The sequence below is a fragment of the Propithecus coquereli genome, unplaced genomic scaffold (genome assembly GCF_000956105.1).
Source record: "Propithecus coquereli isolate 6110/MARCELLA unplaced genomic scaffold, Pcoq_1.0 Scaffold51, whole genome shotgun sequence".
NCBI lineage: Eukaryota > Metazoa > Chordata > Mammalia > Primates > Indriidae > Propithecus > Propithecus coquereli.
In genome coordinates, this window is record NW_012150952.1 from 6,841,112 (window position 1) to 6,866,204 (window position 25,093).

The following is a 25,093-nucleotide window of genomic DNA, read 5'->3' on the forward strand; positions in this document are numbered from 1 at the left end:
TATGTTGAACCAAGTTTTTTAAATAGGATGACTTTTCTTATGCTTTATAGAGGAGGACAGAAATCCTGTGCTAGGTTTCATCATGTTTTGTTTCTGCTGCTGGTTTAAGATGTGGCAAATCACACAGGAGAGAGTTAAGATCTCCAGAGAAAGAAGTCAGGGTAGAAAGCCCCTGGGGGATACAGAGAGGGACCCTCCATGGGCTTGCCATCATCCTGAGAAGCTTCAGAAAGTGCCCTTCCAACCATGGCTTGATCAGGGTTAACGAAATCCCTCCTGCTGCCGTAGGAGCAAGTCCCAAGTGACCGACCAGTAGAACTCAGTTTCCCCTTTGGGGGCCTCATGCTGTCTTACTCTCTCAGGTTCATTAGGTTTTTCATGGGGTGAGGGATCCAGAATGGATTCGGAGAAATTTCTTTAACTTTATTTATTTACCTTGAAGTTTCTAAATCTATCAAACTAATAACAGCAACTTTTAAAGAAAATTTGGAGATGATGATTTAATCGGTCAGGGAGTGAGCCTTGGCCTGGGTTATTTTTAAAAGCTCCTCGGGGACTCGAAAGTGCAACCAGGGCCGTGAAACACTAATTTCAAGTGAAAAATGTGGCACTGAAGGAACACTACGTTCCCCACCACCACTCTCTACGCTGACGCCCCCCTGGCCAGTTTTATTTTCCTGAGAAGACATAAAAATCTGCCTACCCTAACTTCAAGTTCAGGACATAATGGAGTAAGTTCTTTACCACTGCCCTCAGGAGCCTGAATTCTACCTAGAAATTCCAAACACAACCTGGAGACTTACGTAGGGTGATGATATATCTTCACGTGCCCAGGACAGTCCTGGCGTATGTCTGTTTTGCTGACATCATTATTAAGAGCATTCCCTTCCTCTCCCCTAGGTCTCAGCATTAGGGTAATAGATAAACTAAATTAACACAGGAAGTCAGTTTAACAGTTGGCCTCTGTTGTAGGTGACTCAAAGGGCAAATGGAGGAAATTAATACTTTTTCCTTAACAATAAGGCAAATCTATTCTGGCAAGCAATTTTATTCCTGACTAAAGATTTTCAGCTTTTATTTAGACTTAGTTTTTTGTTTTTTGCCTTAATGCTTTGCTACATATCTCCCCATCTCCCTTAGTTTCGAGACTTTAGGAAAATTCCATAGTTGTCACATCTTTGGGACTTCTGTATCTTTGCATCCTTGTAACTGTCACTTTCTTAACAGACAGTTTTGAAAATATCCCGTGGCGTCACTCCTTTGGCAGTGAGCAGAGAGGCAGGAGGAGTGGTTTACCATTTCTAGAACTTCTGACAGTGGTGCTGAGAAGCATTTGCAGGGGTCGGTGGCCTTTCATGGAAGCGCTCTCAAACCGAGTGCTGTTCTCCAGTCCTTGCGGAGTTGTCTTAATAAATCACGTCCTTAGCCCTGTTTCTATCTTCAATCACAGCGCCTTTTGGAGTGACAAGTTCAGTGTGTTGAATATTCACTTCTTAAATGTTACATCCTCTATTTCTAGTAAAATTACTCTTTAAAAATGCAGTGGGGTGATCCTGTGTGGCAGCACGTTAGGAAACTTTAAGCTTAATGACTATTGTTTACTATTTAAATTTTCCCTCCCACCTTCTTCTCACTGCTGCCTGAATCCTCACCCTTCTCTTTTCCAACAGTGAATGACTGTGAGAGGGGGTTAAGGTCTTTTCTTTCCCCTGCAATGTTAACCATAGTCAGGTGGTGGCCGCTCTTGCGCAGTGGTCACCCTCCCCCAGTGACCATTCAGAAGCAAGTCTGAATTTTCACTTGCAGACTCTAATATACTCGTCCCTGGAGGCAGTAATTTGTTCCATCCAAAAATCTACCTTGAATATCTCCTCCCTGTGAGGCCTTTCATCCTCCACCTCTGCACCAGGGACTGAGGCTGCGCCCAGCGCCCACCTCGGCAGAAATGCGTGGTTCTGCACTGCTTATTTCCAGCTGAATCTAAGTATCTGGCTTAGCTGTTCTGGAAAATATACCTATTATCATATGTGGTTTTCTGCCCCTCAGAGTGGCTGAATTTGCAGGGTCCTACTTCGTGGAGGTGCTGGTTCTAGAGAGCAGACCCCCAACCCAGGTGGCCGACCACCAGGTGATGTGAGGCTGCAGGGAACAGTCGCAGCCCTTCGCCGAAGTCTTGGCAGTTGGCAGTTGCTGCCAAAGTCGCCTACCTCCTCTATGCTTCTCAGAAATCCTGTAACTCTTTTGGCCTTGACTGCTATTTGAAGCCTCTTCCTAGAGGGGCTCATGTCTCTCTTCCTGGAAGCTGGACCCTCACCCCTCTTGGACAACTGGGAAGAAAGGAGCTGCATTACCACAGTGACATCCTTCCTGCCCCTTCCCCCTGCAAGTCCCCTGCCCTCCTGGACAGCCTCTCTTTCCACAGAGGATAACCTCTGCCTCTCGCCCAACTTGGCTGTCCACACCCCTGCCCCTCTCCCTGCAGTGTTCTTGGCCAAGCCAGAAACAAAAGCCCTGCATGGCATTCAGGCCTGAGGCATCACTCCAGCGACCTCTTTCCTCTGGTGGGGAAGGGCTGCCGTGGGCATGTTGGAGGTTCCCCGTAGTTGGAGCTTCAAAGGAGGAGCCTCGCTATAACAGTGCAGCTTAACTAGGCTTTCTGGAACCAGGAATCAAGTTCCTCTTTTCCCTTGACCACTCCTGGACATATCTGGGAAAGTAGCATGTTCAGAGAGAGTCCCCCAGTGGTTTCCCCTACACTGCCACAAGCCACCCTTTGCTGACCTGCGCAGAGGTGGTTGCTCCTGTTTTCACATCCAGCCAGCCCCTGCTCTAGCACCCTGTACACGGAGCCTGGGCCCACAGGCACGTCCTTCCAGCATCCCTTCCTCCTTGACAGTTCTTGGAACTTGCTGAGGAAGAGGGCAGAGGTTTGGCTGATAGACCTTTTATCAAAGAACTGAGACGGGAACGCTAACTTCCCATTGCTCCGGAGCTGGCCACGGTGTCGGAGGCACCCCGGCTCTCCACAGGTGTGCACTTTGTGTTAGTCCCCATGGAGATATTCCCGCTTGAGGACTCGGCACCTAACGGGCACTTGGAAAATGTCTGTTTAAGGACTTGGAATATGTGTCAAAGAGAGATGACAAATAAATATGGGAAGAGACTGAGGAGCACTGAGCTTATTTCCCAGCCTCGTCTGCATCTGCTCAGGGTTTGGGGTCATGGACCGTCACTGATGATACCTTGAGATTCCAGTCAGCAGTGGAGACGTACCCCAGGCAGCAAGGGGGGCTCCTGGGGTGCGGTGTACTCCCGCCATGCTGACCTTTGGCCGCTCCCACACAAGCCTGTGTTCCTGCTTTCTGCTAGCCTTTTCTCTAACTAAGAGGGAACATGACAGTCAATCCAGTCTGTCATGATATTCACCCACTGTATTGGTTTGTTTAACTCACTTTTTTTAAAATTTCAAAATCTTAGGGTACAAATGGTTTTGTTGAGTCGGGGCTATAAGTGTGCCCATCACCTGAATAGTGTTCATTGTACACATTAGGTAGGTTTCTGCTCTCCCCCCCCCGTTTGATTTCCAGTGACTTTTACTTCCCTCTGTGCACATGTGTGCCCCTCGGTTAGTTCCAATTTATTAGAAAGTACACGTGGTGTTTACTTTTCCATTCTTGAGATATTTCACTTAAGATAATGGTTTCCGGTTCCATCTAAATTGCTGCAAAAGGCATTAATTCATCGTTGTTTATGGCTGAGTAGTACTCTATGGTATACATATGCCACATTTTGTTAATCCACTCATGAATTGATGGGCACTTGGGTTGATTCCACATCTTTGCAGTTGTGAATTATGCTGCTATAAACATTCGAGTGCCGATGTCTTTTTAATAAAATGACTTATTTTCCTTTGAGTATATGCTAACCGGGTTTAGTGGGATTGCTGGATCAAATGGTAGGCCTACTTTTAGTTCTTTGAGAAATCTCCTTACTGTTTTCCACAGGGGTTGTACTAATTTGTAGTCCCAATTTGTACAAGTGTTCCTGTCTCTTTGCATCCATGCCAGCATCCATTGTTTTTGGACTTTTTAATAAAAGCCATTCTAACAGGGGTAAGGTGATATCTCATTGTGGTTTTAATTTGCGCTTGCCTGATGATTGGCGACATTGACCAAAATTTTTTCATGTGTTTCTTGGCCATTTGTCTATCTTCTTTTCAAAAACTTTTCATGTCTTTTGCCCACTTTTTAATGGGGTGGTTTGGTTTCTTTCTTGATGATTTGAGTTCTTTGTAGACTCTGGATATTGGCCCTTGATTGGAGGTTTCGTATTAGAAATTGACTTTTATGCTAGATTTTGGGTCACTAATCTTGGTGTCTTTGTTGGAATGCCCTGAACCATGGTATAAGGGCTTTTTCTGTGCTACCATTCTATTCTGTTCTTTCGTGCTAGCTATTCCTGTGCTACACAGTTTATAATTGATTGGGTAGATATTATATATAACTCTACTTTTTAAGAATATTAATTTTTGTACCTATATTTTTAATATTAACTTCAGAATTTTTTTCTGATTCCAAAAACAAATCTTATTGGAATTTTGATAGGATTACTTTAAATAGATCTATTAGATGAGAAATAACTGGCATCCATATGATACTGAAACTTCTTGTCTAAGAACATGATGTTTCTCATTTATCTAGGTCTTCTTTTATTACTCTCAAGAAAATGATGTCATTTTTTTCAGGTAGAAGATACTTCAAGAGGTTTTGAGCTTTATTTTCTTGGGTATTTTGGGGTGGCTATCTGGTCCCCTATCAAATGCAAAACAACTTTCTGATTTTCCCCTAGAAGTGTTGCCAACTCTCCTCTCCTTGACCCAGTCCCACCTCTGCCCTATCACATCTCACTCTCTCCTTCCAGATGCCATCAGAGGGACATTTACCTTTTTGAACCTTCACAAGGACCTCTGCCTTGTATCCCCTTCCCATCATTGACCAGTTTCCTAATTTTCTAATTCCAAACAATGTACAATCCCTGTGGCTTTGTGATCAGAGAAACGCTGTAAGGAAAAGTGTCTGCAGAAGACTTTTAGCAAGAGTAGGATGGAGGGGTTGGGAGGAGAGGAGACTGGATGCAGGAGGCCAGGGCGGGCTGCTCTGGGTGCTGGGTGGTCAGGCCCAGTGGAGGAGACAGGAGGGGAGAAGGAGGCACGGGCATGAGAGGCTTTGCGAAAGAAGGGTGCACCATAGCAGCTCTGTCATAGGACCGTGTGGAGGACCTAGTGAAGTTCACTACAGCTGATCTGGGTCTTTGGCCCAGAAGAACAATCGAAATGGGTCAGAATTGATGGATGCTAATACGTAGACACAGATATGTGTCCCGGGCACAGAGAGATTGGGCTGGCTCTTGCATGTGCTGCTGTAGGTTGCTGTGGGAGGGAAGGAGAGGTTTGGACAGCCCCACCTTCCCCACTCCCCCATCTTGTGCAGAACTAACCAGAAGACACTCAAGGGTTCAGTAGCATCGTATGGAGATTTATTTTAATTATGAGAAGCAGCACTTAAAAACAACCTTTTGCTAAAATCCAGAGATTGCGTAATTCAAATTCAGTTATTACTTTAATTCTTACTCTTTCCTTCACAATGTGGGTGGAATCCTCTGTGGGGACCGCTCTCCCCATGACCTGAGGATGCTCAATGGCTCACTCCTCAGTGACTTACAGGGGTGTGTGCGTTGTGTCAGTTGAGCTCTACTGAGAATGGGCATGTCAGGCACAGAGCCACCACGTGGGTCTGTACAGGTGGTTTGCTACACATGGCACTGGCTGCCAGGGACGGGCCTGAAATCCAAGTGGTGCTTGTCTCCCAAGCTGTTTGCTGTGGGGCTATGTTTCAGTGGTGGGTGGAGGGGTCCTCTTTTTCTCATCTGTACAAAGGCTCCATTTGGGCCAGCTGGGCCTGCTTGGCCACCTCTCCAGGCTTCTCAAGTGACAGGGATTGTGTGGATAGGGGGTTAAGGACTAATGATTCCCAGGGAATCCCTGCTGCCATCCTAGTGGCTTCATCCCTGACACTCAGGAGCTGCCTGCTGCTGTGCCTCCAGGCTCAAGTCTGCATTCTAGGCAGGAAGAAGGGGGAAGGGCCCAAGGCATGGCCCCCTGGGTTTATCACTTCTTAATCAGGAAAACAGAAGCCAGAACCAAGTCACAGGGCCAGCTTTAGCTGCAGAGGGTCTAGGGAGGTAACTGATTTAACTGACATATTGCCAGCCAAAACACATCGGGGTCCTGTTCGTGCACAGGGAAGAAGGAATGGATTTTGGGTGGGTGCCCAGTAGTGCCTGGAGAAGCAGGCGCCCGGCTCATTGTAACATCCCTCTTCATTGCCTGTACCCAGCATTTCGTCAAACCTTTCTCATTCCTTCTTAGTATTCCACACACAGCATAATACTTTAAATTAGATTTGAAAGCTACATTAAATTAGATTTGAAATTGAGAATTTCCAGGGGCTCCTGATAAGTTTATTTGGTTAACTGTATAGAAGAGAAAGCTTTCCCTGCAGAGTGGGGATGCATCTGCGCCCACTGCTCAAATCCAGTGACCCCACGCACAGGAATTGCCCCTCCTGGCCCCCAGGCCCCAAAACAGCTGGGGTGCTTTCTGGGGATGCTTGGTCTTAGTTAAATAAATTTGAGTTTATTTCCAAATGCATATTTAAGAATCTAAAATAGAATTTTAGCAATTAAGTTTGGAAGGGCCCAGGAGGATTTAAGTTGGCCCTAAGCCCGGTTTTCCTCAACACCTCCCCATCCCTAGTGTTGTGGTAGGCCAGCTTCTCCAATGGCTCAGCAGCTTCCAAGCCCAGCCAGGTTTCCCTCTTCAGAGGAGAGGGTGAGGCCTCAGCACAGGAGATCCGACGGTGAGTGGCGGGCATCTGGGTCAGGAGGTCCTGTGGGATGTAGCCCTATCAAACCTCCAGCCTCATCCATGGCAGTTCCCAACAACCTAAACAAAGCCACTTGTTATCTCCTTACCTTCTCTAGAGCCTAGACATTCCTTAGGGCCCAGCTCAAGGGTCAGCTCTTTCAGACACTGATCCCCTCCACCACCAGGTGAGTTGCAGTTACTCCACTGTTGGGGTCCCTTGCCCAGTGAGCATACCCCATCATTGTGCTGAATGTGTCTTTTCCTTCTGGAGAGCCACACTGTGCCTTATTTGTCTTTGTCACTCTAGATGGTGTGAGTCACAATAGTCATCCTCCCAGATGTGTTTGCCTCATGGGAAGAGCAGGGAGCTTGCAGAGCCAGGTCTCCTCTCACCTGCCCCCCATTGCCACCTGCCCTTAACTTCCTGAGAGCTGAAGAGGAAAGCTGTGGTCTTGTTGCAGATCTGGGCGGTAACAAGGGTTGGCTCAGCGTTTCACACTCTTAGTTTGATAGGGCTGCCGTAGTGAAGTTCCACAGACCATGGCTTGAACGATAGAAATTCAATTCTCACAGTTCTAGAGGATAGGAAGTGTAAGATCAAGGTACCGGCCAGTTTGGTTCCTGGTGAGGGCTCTCTTCTTGGCTTGCAAATGGCCACCTTCTTGCTATGTTCTCACATGGCAGAGGGAGTGAGTTAGCTCTCTGGTCTCTTATAATGACACCAATCCCATCACAAGGAACCTGCCCTTGTGACCTCATCTAAAGCTAAGTACCTCAAAAGCTCCACCTCCAAATACCATCACATTGGGAGTTAGGGCTTCAGCATATGAATTTTTTTCGGGGGGAGGGAAGAAAATATTCAGTTCATAGCACACACTGAGTTCCACTCATGTGTTCATTCTGGGCTGGCCAGAGGGGCTGCAGAGATGAGTGAGGCCCAGGACACCTCTTGACCCCTGTCCCCTTCCTCAGCCTCTGTGCCTGTTCATCCCTTATTCATCTGTACCAGTGCACGCTCTCTCATTCCTCTTCCTCGGAAGGCCCCTCTCCCTCCACCAGGGGGGATCCGTACAGAGGTGGAAGGGTGGCAGGACAGGTGGAGGTGTCCTGGTGTGAGGGGCATGGGATGTTTGAACGGTTGGGTGGGGGTACCCTGAGACAGTGCAGCCAGAGATGGGGGAGCCTGACAGGCCAGGGATGCCAGGTCCCCCTTGTCAGTCCTGTCTTCTCGGCATGTCTACCAGCTCTCTCCAGGCGCACACCACGTGTAATAAAGCCAACCAAGACACATTCTGACACCTCGGAGCCCACAGGATAGGAACTCTGAAAAGTTCTGGTTTTGTTTTCACTGCTTCTATGGAAAAAACTGGTTGGGGTTTTGTTGGTTTTTTTTTTTTTTTTTTGCAAAATATCACATTTTTCCCCAATTGAAGGAAAATCAATTTTATTTTGTGTCTGACTCTGAAGTTCCATTGCTGACCCAAGCTTGGCAGTTTCTCAGAGCAAATCCCTACTTGTGTTCTTCTGTGCCGAGCGGTAGCCAGTCCTTCTCTGAGCTGAAATCGGGCCACTTGTCATCTTTAAATGTGTAGTGAGTTTGCTTTTAGTAATGAAACACAGAAAGGACCCAAGATGATGCAATTAATCTTGGATTCTCCTTGTTTTATCACCAAGAAAACTGCTGCAGATGGAAAAAGGCAAGAGATCATCGTTCTGGACTCCAAGAGGAGCAATGCCATCAATATCGGTCTGACTGTGCTGCCCCCTCCGAGGACGATTAAGATAGCCATTCTGAATTTCGATGAATATGCCTTAAACAAAGAAGGAATTGAGGTAGGAGGAGCTCTGTCAAGCATTGTTTGTATTTTATAACACGTTGCATGTGTAAAGCATTCCTATGTCCAAATTTCAGGAGATCCACTATGTCCCCAACCAGACTCTGAATAATGTTAATAATTCTAATATTTGTGTGGGGGTGGGGGGAAGCCTCACTTTGCCTATGAAGTTCCGAGGTTCCTACTCTCTGGTTCATTTACTGACCACACTGTGCCTACCTCAAAACGGAATAAGACTGTTATAACCTTGTTAGGAGACTGCCAGGGTCGTCTTTCATGCCATCTCAAACCAAATATGTTTAACAAACACTTTCAAAAGTAAGGTTTTTAATACGTGCTCACTTCCGCAAAGGGATTTTGTTTCTCTCTTGGCACTTGTTAGGGCGTGTGGCAGTGTGTTCCGTTTGATAAGCTGGAGAACCCAAGCCAACTGAGGCTTTAGCATTTGTTGATCTGAATGTCAGAAGTGGAGAGAGATGGGGTGACGTGGCTGTGACCACATGGCTGGTAGGTGGCCCAGCTGGAGCCCTATGATTCACCTGCTGTGCCAGGGTGTGTGTTCTTCCACCAGGCTGTGCTGTCCCTTCACCATGGGTTGGTGCAGTTTGTAGCAGGTTAAGTCTCTTACTATAATAATAAAAAAGAGTGGGCAGAGCCAGTGGCCCAATCCATAGATTCCTACAGAAGGGTGATATATTCTAGGGACCCACTGGGTCAGAGGGGGAATCTGGGAACACTGCTTTTTGGCATTGAGTGACACCCAACCCACCCTCCTGTTGGCAGGGAGCCTTGGGTTCCTTTAAAGCCTCTCCATGATTGGGGTCCATTCATACATAATTTTATTTGGGAGACTCGGGAATGGAGGGAACCAATGGCACCTGACTGCAGAGAAGGAGACTGAGTCTTTGACGGAAAAGTCTGAAGTAGAGGAAGGACTCGGCCACAGTGGCAGACTCGCCTGCAGCCCTGGGTGCAGGAGGGAGAGGTGGGCTCACAGTGTACAAAAGGGTTTGAACCCAGATGCCCGGTGTACCTTTGTGCTTTGGAAAGAAGGGGCTGCTACAGAAAAATTATTCCTAGAGGCCTGTACTACATTGAATAGCACACCTCCAAAATTCATGCCCTCCCAAAGTGTGACCTCATTTGGAAATAGGGTCTTATAAATGTGGTCAAATTAAGATGAGGTCATATTGGACTTGGGTGGGCCCTACATCCAATGACTGGTGTCCTTAAAAGAAGAGGGGAGTTTGGACACAGACTCAGAGAGGGAAGTACCATTTGAAAACAGAGGACACATGGAACAGGATGCCATGTGACGATGAAGGCACCAGGAGTTAGGAAGAGGCAAGATCATCCCCTAGAGCATTCAGAGGGAGCAGGGCCCTGCCTAGACCTTGATTTTGGGCTTCTAGAACTATGAACAAATAAATTTCTCTTGGTTCAGCCGCAAAGTTTTTATTATTTTATCATAACGAAGTAACCCTGGGAAACCCAAACAAGGCCCAAGCAGCTCTACTCTGATAAACACATATGCCCTGTTCCAGGAACAAGTATAATAAGGTATATAATGCATTTCCTTCCACCTGGAGAGGAAGTTGTCCCCTGAGCCCTGGAGTTAGGCCAGGCAGCGAAGCAGGTCAGCATAGCGAGGTGGGCAGTAAAGCACGTCAGCATATCCAGGTGGGTGGCAGCAGGTCAGCGTATCCAGGTGGGCAGGTGGGGAGTGAGGGCACATGACAGATGAGTTGGAGGCATAAAGAAGTAAGTGGGTGACAGCAGGTAGATACAAAGAGAGACACTGAGGCAGCTGCTAGACTGCGCCAGTGGCCCCAGAGCAGCAAAGCAGGAGAAGGGTGGTGGCCTGTCCTTGGGTGAACCAAGTGCAAAGTGTTTTTCATCCAGGAGAAACTGGGTGGTAGGCCCAGGCAACACCCTTGGGCCATCCTATTTCCATAACAAGGTCCTTTAGAGATTGCAGGAGCTTCAGATTCCTACAGAAAGAGGCTTCAAAGATAGCCAGAGCCAGCTTGATTAAAGGAAAAAATGACGACTTCCCCCTTTAAAAATATTCCCCCTCCTTGTCATGAGAACTTGAAAGTCCATCAGGAGAGATTGATTCCTTTGGGTTTTGCCTTTGTTCTCTCCTGAAATACAGCTCTCCCTAGGCGGGGAAAGTTTCAGATTGTAGAATGAACTAAATTACTCTGTTTCCCTGTCTGACTGGTGTGCAGTCGAGCACCCTTTTGATCCAGGAAGGAACGACGACAGCAGCTGATGGGTATGGGAACAGCAGCGCAGCGCCAGTCTGACGTGCATGGGTGTTTTACTTTGCACAGATTCTTACCAAAGCTTATGAGGTACACACTACTATGCTCCTCAGCTCAAAGGTGAAGAGAGGGGTCCCCACGTTAGTCTGTGCCCAAGCTCCCAAGCCAGTGAGCGGCCGAGCTGGAACACGGGCCCTGGAGCCTCAGTCTAGCGTGCAGGCTGCGGTTTGGAGGATGGCTGGCCTGGGAGAGGCGCTGCAGGCCCTGGGGAAGAAGAGGGACCTGAAGGAAGCAGGAAAGGCATGCACGAGGCCACGCGGTCCCCCACTGTGCCGCCTACAGGTTGCCACCGGGAGCAATTTCAAAGGGAAGATACAGCCACAGGAAACACTGGCAACCCCTTTCTGAGATTTTGTTGTGTCGTGAGTCCTGAGTAAATTCATAGTGAGTCGCAACAACACTTGGAGTTACAACCTTTCTTTCAGTTTTCATCTGAAGTGGGTTTCTCAATGTCGGTGCTGTTGGTGTTTTGGGTCGGACAGTGTTTTGTTGTGGAAGGCTCTCCTGAGCACATCTACCCTCCCCCCAACAACCCAGAATGTCTCCAGACATTATCACTTGTCCCCTGGGGGCACCCTGGTTGAGAAACCCTGATCCTAAAGGCTGCCTTTGTGAATCCAGAGACTATGTACATCCCTCAGCAGTTCCCAGTCACCGCTGAGAAGACAACAGTGGATCCAGGGCACTGTCACTCACACCTGTCTCTGGCCATTGATCAGGGACCTAAGGGACAGAGGTGATCTAGATCCACGTGCCAAGCTGGTACTCGGAGCTCGTTCTCTAGGCTTGTTGTTAAGAGTGAAATCAGGACTGAGAAGAGATGTACTTGTGTTTTACAGATCTTCGTTAATAAGATTTCCAGCTTGCACCCAAAGGGGCTGTAGCCAAACCATCTGCATGCACCACAGTTTAATGGGGTCATTTGAAAGCTCTGCGTACCTAAATGTAATTAGGACGTATTAAATGACATCCTGTGGCTTTGCTTAGCAACCCAATGGTACATATCCGGGTATGTCATGAAAACCTGAGGAAGCAGATAACTTCATTAAGGAAATTGTTCTTCTTAAGCATATTAAACTTTAGCAAATCATTTTGGGGCCATCTCTAAGTAGCATTAATGATTTTTTTCCCAAGTAAAATGTCATCAAATTATCACAAATTGAAGTATGAAGATTTCCCTTTTTCTTTTCTTATTTTTCTATATCATTTTTATGAAGTCTGTATCTACTCAGAGGGTAGCACAATTGAATGGTCCCAAAAAACATTTAACTTTGCCTAGTCTGGTTGCCAGGCCTGTCAGCATCCTAGAAATAAGTTTCTTTTGGCCACACGTACAAAAGCTACGACATCTTTTAAAGTAGTTTATGCTGCACGGTGCCTGTCTGCAGGTGCCCAACCGGTGCTGGATACACAGAGATACGGCTGGCCATGGGGAGTGGCAGTTGGCTCGGCAGGAACTGGAATACCCTGACGACTGGGCGCCTTAGCGGCTCTGTTAACTTTGTATTTCTGGTTGAATCCCCATGAACTGGAGGTGGTGCTAGGAAACTAGGAATAGCCCCAGGGGTTCTCCAGCTCTGCCTCGATGGATCCAACCTAACTTCAGGCAAATAACTTCATCTGTAAGTTTGATACAATAATTTCTGCCCCAGTGTGCCACAATGAGCAGTCATAAGAATGACGATACTATCAAGATGTTTCAAGAAGTTTTAAAAAGATGAGTTGCTACGTGAAAATAAGTACAGGGATGGAAAGCCATTTTCTCATGAGGATATGCAAGTTGTGTACAAACCAGGCTTAGCTCTAAGGGCTCCAGCTTTTTTCTGCTGTTGTCACCAAAATCCTTGTGGTAGATTCTTATCCAAAGCCGTAGTCACAGTTCTGTTCAAAACTCAGAAAGCAAAATATGAAATAATTAATTTGTTATGGTCTCATCTGCAAGCGAATGAAACGGACAAACCCAATAGCATTTGAGTCCATAAAAAAAGAAATTTCTGCATTTTTCTCTGAAATGTACAGCTTTCAGATGCAAAATCAAGTGCATTTAGAGCAGTACTGGAGGGACACTGTCTGGGAGAAAGCTGAAAACACTGAGGTTATCACATATTGGTCTTTGATGTTTGTTTTCCTGTGAAACCAAACGAGCATAAAATCATCAATAAATTTACTGACTTAATAGAAAAGCAAGTTCAACATACCACCTCGTACTCGATCCACTGTCATCTGCTCATGGAAAACAAGGGCTGTCAGCTCACAGGAGGGGCTTTGACCTGCCATTCCACTGTCTTACAGCTATTTTTATTGTCAGTGATGTGTAAAAAAATAAACTGGCAGGTGGAAAGCTCATAAATCTTCAACAGTGAACAAATGGTTTAAATTAGTCAGAGAAGTGAAAAACAAAATGAAGAGTATTCGATTACTTTCTCAAAGGAACAAAGCACAAAAATCATCACGAGAAAATGCCTTCTGAAGGTTGTACAAAGTGTTGACAGTTTTTTTGTCTTGGAATTTTTGTCATGCCTAAAGCAATTTAAGCATTAAGGAAATTAAAATACAAATTTCAGTTTTTGTTTTGAAAACTAGTTGAGTTCAAATAATGCATGATTTTAAAGAGGCTACACCTGCTTGAATTGTTTTGGTTATTTTTTAAGGCCATCTGCGTGAACAGGTAGGGCATGAGCCAGGGTAGTGGGCACACAAGAAGCATTGTCCCCAAACGTCTCCCCAGATGCTCAGATACAACCCCCATAGCCTCAACATTGGTGGGGGAAAGTTGAAAAGGAAGGTGTCTCAGGGTCACCTTCTGCCTCCTCACTCTGTGTAGCCTGAATCCACATCTTTGCATCTCTGGCTTCTGATAAACCACTAAGAAGACAGCCATGCCTCTTGACACCCTTATCAATCTCAGGACTTAAAACTTCCCCACCCAGATACATCCTGATGAGCAATTGTGTAAACATCTGTGTATTTGCTGACTGTGGCATCAGGGATCCAATTTCTTATTTTGTTATTTGTTTTTCGAACTAATACAGAGTGAATTGGAATTTTTCTGGTATAAAATTCTACGAGTTTTAAAACATACCTAAATGCATGCAATGACTACTGCAGTCAGGATTTAAAACAGTCCCATCTCCCCCAAAAACCTCTCGTGCTGCCCTTTTGTAGTTGCATCCTCAACCCACCTCTAGCCCCTGGCAACCACTGATGTATTCTCCATCACTGTGGTTTTGCCTTTTTGAGGATGTCACATGGATGGCATGTCATCTCTTTGAGACTGGCTTCTTGCACTCAGTGTGATGCCTTTGAGATTCATTCCAGTCATTGTACATATCCATAGTTTTATCCTTTTTATTGACGAGTATTAGTCCATTGTAGGGATGGACTGTAGTTTATCTAGGCACCACTGCAGAATATTTAGCTTGGTCCAGTTTTTGGCAATTATGAATAAAGCTACTGTAAATATTTATGTACAAGTTTTTGTGTGAACGTACCTTTTCATTTTTCTAGGGTAAATACCCAGGAGCGGAATTGCTGGGTCATACGGTAACTCTGTGTTTAACCATTTGAGGGACTGTAGCTTTTATTCTCTTAACAGTGTCTTTCACAGAGCAAAAGGGTTTAATATGGATAAAGTTCAGTGTATCAACCTATTCTTTTTTGGTATCATATCTGAGAATTTTTTGCCTAACATGGATCACAAAGATTTCCTCCTATGTTTTCTTCTAAAAGTTTTATAGTGTTAATATTTTACTTTTAGATCTGTGATACATCTTGGGTTTATGTATATGGGAAGGTTTAAGTTGAGCAGCTTTTGTTTCCAGTCTCTATGTCTTTTATTGCTGTTACGTGCCTGGCTAGGAGTTCCATGTGATGTTAAATAGGAATGGTAAGAGTAGACAGGGGAGTTTTTACCTTTTTTAAAAAATGTAGTCACCAAGGAATTTGAACACACAAGAATCATAATCATTCTATGGCTTTTTGCCTTGTCTGCCTTCCACAATTGATTTTTACCAGAAGCAAACATAAGTAAAAAGGTCTACTCTTGTCTTTAGCAGGTGGGTATTGCCCTTTGTACATACTGTCATTTTTTCCATAGTCAGACTTGAGTTGAATATTACTTAAAGTGTTATCATTTCTATGTGAGTTTTAAAGTTAATACAATTAAAATTATATTACGTCACATGAACAAAAGTCAATCCGTGTTCTTTGAAAATGATTCATTTTTGTAAGCTCTTAAATTGATCCAGGAGAAGGGCTCCAAAGCATATATTCTTGACCAGTTTTGCTCTTTTTCCTAGGGAACAGGGAGATGTTCTCTAATCTTCTATCTTTCACCTTTCTCTTACCTCCCATCCCCTTCTTGCCTAGAATGTCCTTCATGTGAAAGACCCAGAAAATTTCAGGCAAACTGCTTAAAGTATATTTGGTTTATAATTTACCACCTGTATATGATAAAACAAAACTAACAACAGAATATCTCTACTACCTAACTGGAAAGTTATCATATGAATGTGAAAACATTGAAGAGGTGGGGGAGGATCCATTGCTAAGAGAGAATATACTATATCATCCCATCTTTCCAGAAAATTCTAACCATGATTCCCACGGAAGAGGAGAAGCAGAAAATCCAGGAAGCACAGCTGGCCAACCCGGAAGTGCCCCTGGGCAGCGCAGAGCAGTTCCTCCTCACGCTGTCCTCCATCAGCGAGCTCTCTGCTCGGCTCCACCTCTGGGCGTTCAAGATGGATTATGAAACCACAGAGAAGGTAAGTGCCTGGTGAGAGAGGCAGCCCCCCAACATACCCAGGGTTGAGAAAGGCAGTTTTTATTGGCAGATGTTATGGTAGTGAAATACCACTCTTGACATAGGATGTGGAGAGTGAATTGATGGTGTCTGTTGGCACCAGCCTCAGATACTGCATTTCGGGCACCAGACTGAGTTAAAAAAAGAAATTACTCTTTCTTCAAACCCTATATTCTCTCTGTAGGAAATTTGGAAAATACAGACAAGTGCTATATAGAAAATTTCCTGTGATCCTTCTGCCTGATGATAATCACCTCGACTGCCATTGACTATGGCAGTTACAGGTCTTTGGGGCCCTTTGAGAGAGTGTCCTCAGTAGGAAGTTGAAGCAGATTCCAACAGTTGAGAGAATAGAAGGAAAGGGACCTTGACGGGGAAGGCTTGGGGACATTCCTCTTGAGCAGGATGTGGAGGACACATGCCTCTCTCTGGACAGAGGCAGTGGTGGTATCTTTGCAGGCTGAACAGAGAGAAGAGGTGAGGAAAAGGGAGAGGTGGAAGGTGAACTGCAGGGGACCTTAGTGGAGAGGAGACAGATTCTAAAGGCCAGTTTCTCAGAGAGGCTGTGTGGTCTCCGTTTTCTGGCAAAGGAGGGAGGAAGGTCCTCTACTGAGGTCTAGATAGGTGGCAGTGGGTTTGGAGGTGCTTCAGGAGGGAGCTACCATACTTGAATTCGTGAGGGGGTCAAGCAGGGATGAAGATACCCAGGACTGCTGCGGTGACTGCCGTGACTTGGTCACTAGTCCCATGAGCACACTCAGGTGACTTTCTGTAGCCAAGTCAGGTAACGTCATGTTGAAACAGATGATTGGGTCAGCCTTGGGTGGGGATTGGCAGACCAGCCTAGCAGTAACAACTGAGCTGATCTCCTGGCTTTGGGGTATTGGTTAGGGGAGAGCCTCGATGAAGATGGATGTGTGAGTGGGGGCCACAGAATGGCAGTAGATGGGGGAGGGGAGATGGAGGCATGATGCAGGGCAGGCTGGAGGTTGGAGGGGGTGGGGTAACAAGGCAGCTGGAGTACTGCGGACGGTGGCCTTCCAGTGAGTAACCCAGGCTAAGTGGTGGTTGGCCACAGAGTACCTTAAGGGGAAGTTAGGAGGCCTGGGATGGTCCAGGAACAGTGAGGCTACAGTTTCCAGTGTCATCTGCCTGGGAGGAGGAAAGGCAGAGAGAAGACTGTGGTCTAGATGCTGAAGGAACTGTGCCATAGACATCAGCTCTGGTCAGGAGGGAGCGTGGGGGTGGTGTGCCCTGAGGGTCCTGCTTGGGCTTAGATGATGGCAGGAACAGGGGAGGACAGATCATTTGTCACCCCAGCACAAGTGCCACCGTTTGATCTCCACTGAGAAGACTTCGGGGAGTAGAGACTCTCCTGTCGTACTTTTCCATACCTATGAGCCCGTGCCCCTCATGTGAGACCACCTTGTGCTGGGGAGAACCCCCCTTGTTATCTGTTATAGAAAGAGTAAAAACAAAGTAAAGCCAGATGATAGGTTCTTTATCATCTTCTGTTTTCTTTTAACTGAAAGGAAGTGGCAGAACCACTTTTGGACCTGAAGGAAGGAATAGACCAATTGGAGAACAATAAAACCTTGGGCTTTATCCTGTCCACCCTCTTAGCCATTGGGAACTTTCTAAATGGAACGAATGTAAGTCTTCCCCATCCTTCATCCTCCTGCCTGCCTCGTCACGAAATCCTTGTAGGCATTGGCCAAGGGAGGCTGTACCCCAAGTCCCCCCAGACACAGAATAACTTTTATATCTTCTTGCAGAAAATCTAGAGGAAATTTTGTTCTTAAAATATCAGAGCCTATTTTTTATAGCTGGATAATCAGTCCTGATCAGAGCCTATTTATTTGTACCTGTATCTTGCTTTAAATAAGAAAACTTAGAAAAATAAGCACACTGTTCCTTGCGAAATGTGGCTACTCTCAAAATTGACATTGAAGAATTTTCTTCAACTCTTTTCTTTGTTGTTGTTCCTGAGCTTATCATGCAAATATCTGTGCTTATACACATTTTGATACTTTTTATTGGCTCAGCTTTGGCAAGAAAGGATACAAGCAGCAGGGCACTGGGAGAAAGAAGCTGTAGAAATGCGAAGTCAGAGGTGCAGTCCTACAGCACCCTGATTTTGGGGTGAGCCCTGGGACGTGGCTCGTGGCTGTGGAGGGAAAAGGCTGGAGGGTCACCCCCTTCTCCGTGTGGCTGGCCCACATGTGATCATCCAACGACGATGGAACATGTGGCCCGAGAAGCTTCAGCTGCAGAGAAACCAAATATTGGGCTACTGCAGCCGAGCATTGATCCTAACCATCTGTGCTATTCTAGGAGCCTACGTAAAACTTGTTCTTCCTGTCTTGTCTTTGATGTTTGCCAAGCAGGCCAAAGCGTTTGAGTTAAGCTACCTCGAGAAGGTTCCAGAAGTCAAAGACACAGTACACAAGCAGTCGCTTCTCCACCACGTGTGCACCATGGTGGTGGAAAACTTCCCAGACAGCTCCGATCTGTACTCGGAGATCGGGGCCATCACCAGGTCGGCCAAGGTACGTCCGTGGATGTCGAGGACTGGCCTTCCTTGGCCTCCGATGTTGGTTCTTTATCAGTCATCCCTGAGGAACACATGCTGTGTTCAAATGCTGCCTGCATTCCCTGCTCTAGAGTTGGTGAATATGATTGTTTCATGCCATTTCCATGGAACTTTTAAGATCTTTTTCCTGTCTCTGGTTCTCGGCTGGACTCTTTGCTGCCGAGGTATGCAAGGCAAGCCTGCCACCCTATTCCTGACTCCTAGTCCACTGTTGAGCAGTGTTGCTCCCAAGCTGGATTTTTGAGAACGTTAAAATCGCACATGTTGTCTTAGGTGGACAAATATGTCAAAAAGATGCAGTGTGGCTCCCCCTGAGATGGCCACAGGACTTTGCGGTGAGGCGTGGAGCCGGGAAGCAGGGCTCGCCTGGCCCCTGTGCCCACAGATAGGCCGTCCATGTGATGTTCCCCAGAGGGAGCATTTTTATAGCACTGTAAACAGTAATGTAGCCTTGGCGCCTCAGCTGCAAGCTCTTAAAGTGAGCGCAGAGTTAACATCTTCATGAGTTCATGGTTTATTAGAAAAGAGACAGTCGCAGTCTGTGGACCCCCATCTGCCTCCAAGGCAGGACGATCGCTGAGGCGGAACAACTCCCAAACACACCTGAACCGGGAGAAGAGAAGGTCTTGGAGCACAGGAGACTCACGGGCGTGAGGAGGGGCGCCCTTGAATAGGGCACTGGAGCCAGGCCAGCGTGGAGGAACCTCCTGGAAACACACGCCCAGCTGGGGAGCATTGGGATCCAGTGTGGGAGGAGAGTGCTGGGCAGAGGTGGGAAGGCAGGGGAGGGGGCTGCTCAGGCCTCCCTCAAGGGGCTCTGCCTCTCTCTGCCTTCTCCTGCAGCCCTGGCTGGTGGAGCAGTGGTAGCCAGGAGCCTCCGCCACCTACCGCAGGAGCCACTGCCAGGCTGGTGCCGCATGCACTGAGCTGGGGCCCCTGCGCTGGCCTGACAGATTTTTTTTCTCAGCTCCATTGCGTCATAAGAAAGTGAAGCCTTTTCTATCCAGACCCAGAATTCCTTTGGTTTCAGGCAAATTGTTTTCCTCAAAGGCCTATGAACCTCCTGCTTACCTGAGTCCCAGGCTTCTGCCTAAACTTGCCTTCTTGGCTCTAATAGCACCAGGACATCCAGGACACATGGTGTCTTCCAGACACCCCCTGCGCTCGGTGTCTGTCTCCTGTTGGTGACGCAGATCCTCTCACAGAACCCACTGTGGACTTGATCCCCTCCGTTGTCCTTCATGGGGGTGGTTGGGGGGGCGGAGGTTACTCCAGTAATTCCCTGCTCACAGGACCATGGTCACTGGCACTGAAGCCGGGGCAGCTCCTCTCCAGGCGTCCCCTGCTCTCTGGCTTCTGCCTGCCTGGCCCTCGCCCTTTCCCTGTTGCTCAAGCTCCTTGCCTGTCCCCACCTCCAGCTCACCCACATGTTTGTCTATGTCTTCCTCCCCTCCTCTCCCTCTCAGTTTTTTTCCCCATCCCACATCTCCCTCTATTAACTGTGGCCCTCCTGTGTATTTTTTCGTGACTAGATAACTTTCTGATTCATGTCATTTTTAGTCTAGAAGTTCTATAAAAGTACTTCCTTAGAAAGCCTTGTCTCAGATCATGTCAGTCAATCCAGACTGTTTGCAGTTCCCTGGGCACACGAGGAGTGCTCTGTCACATCTGTTCCTTGCACGTGTGACTTGCCTCTGCTGGCGAGACCTCACGCCCACACACAAACGTGCACAGGCCTGGGGGTGCTGTGCATCCTTCAGGCCTTGATGGTCACCTGTCTGTCCAGTGAGCCTCTTTGAGAATAAGAATTTGGTCTCATTCAGCATTTATGTTTATGTTCTCTGTGCCTGGCTTAGGGACTGGTGTCTACTGGTTTCTCCATGAATGCTGGTTGAATGAGTGAGTGAGTGGATGAATAAAATAATTAGTCACACAAAGTGTCAAAGGGATCATCATGAAGAGAAGCTGGCTGTCCATTAGCTGATCCCCCAGCCTGGCAGAGCCATCCATGTGTGACTAGGGTACATTCCCCAACCTTAAGTGAAATATCATCTCTGAAGAACAAGAGTGCTGTGAAAAATTTTGAGACATCTACTCAGTTCATCTTGTACTAGGGTTCCTTGAGATCATGTTTTCATTTATAGTTCCCAAAGACTTTCCTAAGATTTATTTCCAAATATGGCAAAAAAAAAAAAAAAAGGTGATACATGTATTGGGTTCATTTGGAGAACAGTTTTATCACTAAATAGTTTGATGTCGAGATAATGACAAATCCACATGTGAATAATTCTTAGGCTGTAAATATGTTTGTATTTGAAGATGTGAATTTGGTTTTGATGTTTGTTTCTTCCTGGAGGCAGTTTGGTCTCCCAGTTCAGGCTGGTGTCCGGCTGTTTCAGTGCATTTGCGGTGTTCTCTCTCTGATTTTCAGGTTGACTTTGATCAACTTCAGGATAATTTATGTCAGATGGAGAGAAGATGCAAAGCTTCGTGGGATCACCTCAAGGCAATTGCAAAACATGAAATGAAACCAGTTTTAAAACAACGGATGTCAGAGTTCCTAAAAGACTGTGCAGAGCGAATTATAATTTTAAAGATTGTCCATAGAAGAATAATTAACAGGTAAGTGGATTGCAGAACTTATAAAAACATCAGCAAGATGGCATGTTGAAAATATTTTGCAAACCAAGATCTGAAGATTAAATTTACAGAATTTTCCTTTCCATTTTTGGTGCATAGGAAGTGCACCAATCATACAGATGTTTGACAGTTCCATGGACACTTAATTTTTCTGATACACATACTAGTATAATGTCATTGAATCTTGAAGTTGGAAGGAATCTCAGAGATAATTTCATCCAAAAATCCTACTTGGTGAGGAATTACATCTCCAAGATTCTGATGAATCAAACCCTGCTTCTCTGCATCTGCTTGAACAATTTCACCTACAGAGAGCACACTCCCTTGCAGGGCAGCTCTGCATTTTAGAAAAGTTCCTCCTTTACCTGATTCACAGTTACCCTTGGAGAACCTATTAATTTTTTATTCACGGGGTACAAGAGCAATTTTGCTATACTGATATTTTCCATCATGGTGAAGTCAGGGACTTCAGTGTATCCATCAGTGGAGCAATGAACATTGTACCCACTGAGCAACCTCCCATCGTCCACCCCCTCTGAGTCTCCATTGTCCATCATTCCACACTCTGCTTCCATGTGCATAATTACTTAGTTACCAATTATAAGTGAGAGTATATGGTACTTGACTTTCTGTTTCTGAGTTATTTCTCTTAAGATAATGACCTCCAATTCCATCCATGTTGCTGCAGAAGACATGATTTCATTCTTTTTCATGGCTGAATAGTATTTGATTGTGTTTATATACCACATTTTCTTTATCTAATCCTCTATCGATGGACACATAGGTTGATTCCATATCTTTGCTATTGTAAATAATGCTGCAATAAGGACACGAGTGCAGGTATCTTTTTTATATATTGGTTTCTTTTCCTTTGGGTAGATACCCAGTAGTAGGATTGCTAGATCGTGTGGTAGTTCTATTTTTTAGTTCTTTGAGAAATCTCCATACTGTTTTCCATAGAGACTGCACTAGTTTACATTCCCATTAACAGTGTATAGGAGTTCCCTTTTCTCCACATCCTTGTCAACATCTGTTATTTTTTGTCTTTTTAATATTATAATAGCCATTCTGATTGGTGTAAGATGATATCTCACTGCGGTTGTAATTTGCATTTCTCTGATAATTGGCAATGTTGAACATTTTTTCATATGCTCATTGGCCATTTGTATGTCTTCTTTTCAAAAATGTCTATTCACGTTCTTAGCCCATTTTTTAATGGGGTTATTTGTTTTTTGTTATTGAGTTATTTGAGTTCCTTGTGAATTCTGGATATTAGTTCTCTGTTGAATGTATAGTTTATAAATATTTTCTCCCATTCAGGTTGTCTGTTCACTCTGTTGATTATTTCTTTCACTGTGCAGAAGCTTTATAGTTTAATTAAGTCCCATTTGTCTATTTTGATTCTGAGGTCTTAGTCATGAATTCTTTGCCTCGACCAATGTCCAGAAGAGTTTTCCCTAGGTTTTCTTCTAGTATTTTTAAGGTGTGAGGTCTTACAATCAAGTCTTTATTTCATCTTGAGTTTATTTTTGTGTATGGCAAGAGATAGGGGTCCAGTTTCATTCTTCTGCATATCAGCCCCCTTTACTTTAAAGACAAGCCGTATGCTTTACTTTTTCACTCTTTACAAAAAGAATAAACCAATGTCCCTCATTTAAAACACACACACACACAAAACACCCAAACTGTACAAATCAGAGTGATTAAAACTAAAAGTTTTGTCTACAAATAGTGGATCATTTGTATAATACTGTTTGTTCCACATGAAGATTTCCATCTGTCTCCTGCTATCTTCTTCCTCATTTCCTGATAACTAAAACTTGGGTAATTGTTTGCTCTTTTAATTTCTTTTACAAAATTTTAAAATAATATCTGGTGATTTTTATTTATAAATTAAATAGCTTAAATAAATTTTATTCTGCCAATTTGGTGTTTCCTAATTAAATTAAGATTTATGTAATATTGCAAGAAAATGCTTCAAAATATTTACTCTTTATAAGCATCTATGTACAAACCATTGATTAATATGTTATTCATATGTTCATGTCTATTCCAAGTATTCATTAAGGGAATTTCTAAGCAACATTTCCTTATTCCTATTCAATTCTTATATAATTTAGAAACTTAGAATATTTTCTTTAAGATAGTACTTTATCATTTTTCTTACAGAGGTTTTACATATCCATTTTAGAAAAATGTTAAAGCACAGATAATCCAAAAGAAAAAGTAATTTCTGCTTTGCTCATTGGTTTCTTACTGAGAGATTTTAGATAATTTTTGTTCCTTAAAACTTGAAGTTGTTGCCATACCTGTTTTTTCCTTGCAGATTCCACTCCTTTTTGCTCTTCATGGGCCATCCGCCTTACGCGATTCGGGAAGTGAACATAAACAAGTTCTGCAGGATCATTAGTGAATTTGCACTAGAGTATCGCACCACCAGGGAAAGGGTTTTGCAGCAGAAACAGAAACGGGCCAACCACAGAGAGAGAAATAAGACCAGAGGGAAGATGATCACTGATGTGAGTTTCACAAAATCAGTCTCTTTGTGTCATTTATTTTCAAAGTAAGATCAATCATAAATCCTCCCAACAGTTTGGGAGCTGTGCCATTTTTTTTTTTTAACTGTGAAATCCCTGCTTTAAAAAGTGCTCTGAATCTGCTCCTCTATCATTTTTGTGAAAACCTTCTATATCTGTGGTGCCCAACCCCCAGGCTGTGGACCAGTCCATGGCTTGTTAGGAACCAGGTCGCAGAGCAGGAGGTGAGCGATGGGCAAGCAAGTGAAGCTTCATCTGTATTTACAGCCGCTCCCCATTGCTCACTTCACCACCTGAGCTCCGCCTCCTGTCAGATCAGCGGCGGCATTAGATTCTCATAGGATTGGGAGCCCTATTGTAAACTGCACATGGGAGGGATCTAGGTTGCGTGCTCCATATGAGAATCTAATGCCTGATGATCTGGTGGAGCTGAGGCAGTGATGCTAGTGCTGGGGAGCAGCTGCAAGTACAGATTGTCATTAGCAGAGAGATTTGACTACACCAAATAAATGGAATGCACTTGAATGATCCTGAAACCATCCTCTTACCCCACCCCCCTGGTCCGTGGAAAAATTATCTTCCATAAAACCAGTCCCTGGTGCCAAAGAAGTTGGGGACCACTGTTCTATATAACAATCAAGGGCTAGGATATGTAAAGTCATATGGCTGAAGGAGGAGCACTCAACTCATTTTGCTATCTTGTATGTCATTAAATGCTGGATTTCCATGTCTTCTGATATGGATAAAATTGGAAGAAGAGAAGAAAAATATAAAAATGATGATGCTACTTATCATAGGAAGACAAATGTACTGATTTGGGAATTGATTCAGGATTTTAGTCATCAAAATAACACTATATAACCAATCAGCTGACACATGGACCACCAATTTGGGGCATCTGAATAGGGAAGTTGATGTGATTGCAGAGACATAATCTGATAGGCTCTTGGCAGTCCCTTGAATCACAGAATATCAGGGGAAAAGAGATCCCAGGGGACAGTGAATCCAGCAGGAGTTTGCCTACAGCACGTGGGGGTGTCCCTGTGTACTTAAATGTCTTTCCTGTTCCTGAGCTCTTCCCCGCTGTCTCCCACCTCAGCCCCCAGCCCACCCAGGCTGCGGGTGCAGTGGGTAGTCAGAGGCAAGATGCTCAGTAAGTAGAGGGCGAAGGGAAGCGTGAAGATCGATGCCAGAGACCAGCAAAGATACGCAGTGCAGGTGCCTTTATGAAACGTGAAATCCAGGTTGGTGTTTCACACACCTCATCCATCACTAGTGGACTGTAAGGTCAGTTCCAGGCAAAAGGGAGAAATTTTCTGGGAATTCTCCTTTACTCATTATTTATTCTTACTTGAACATACTCAGGGAGAATGAAGTCATCTTTTTTGAGACTGACAGGTCATATTTGGATCCTGTTGAAGGACTCTTCAGT

At 45.1% G+C, this 25,093-nt stretch overlaps 1 protein-coding gene across 3 annotated transcripts in view; it reads left to right on the plus strand.

The window, feature by feature from the left end:
* The window catches only part of FHOD3 (formin homology 2 domain containing 3), a 447,358-nt gene that overhangs the window by 401,414 nt on the left and 20,851 nt on the right, over positions 1-25,093 (plus strand). For all 3 annotated transcript variants that reach the window (XM_012656604.1, XM_012656605.1, XM_012656603.1), the window contains 6 exons: positions 8,600-8,758; positions 15,671-15,853; positions 17,424-17,543; positions 18,279-18,440; positions 20,916-21,106; positions 23,451-23,643. In XM_012656604.1, the coding sequence (XP_012512058.1) occupies positions 8,600-8,758; positions 15,671-15,853; positions 17,424-17,543; positions 18,279-18,440; positions 20,916-21,106; positions 23,451-23,643 (1,008 nt within the window). The remainder of the gene's footprint in view (positions 1-8,599; positions 8,759-15,670; positions 15,854-17,423; positions 17,544-18,278; positions 18,441-20,915; positions 21,107-23,450; positions 23,644-25,093) is intronic.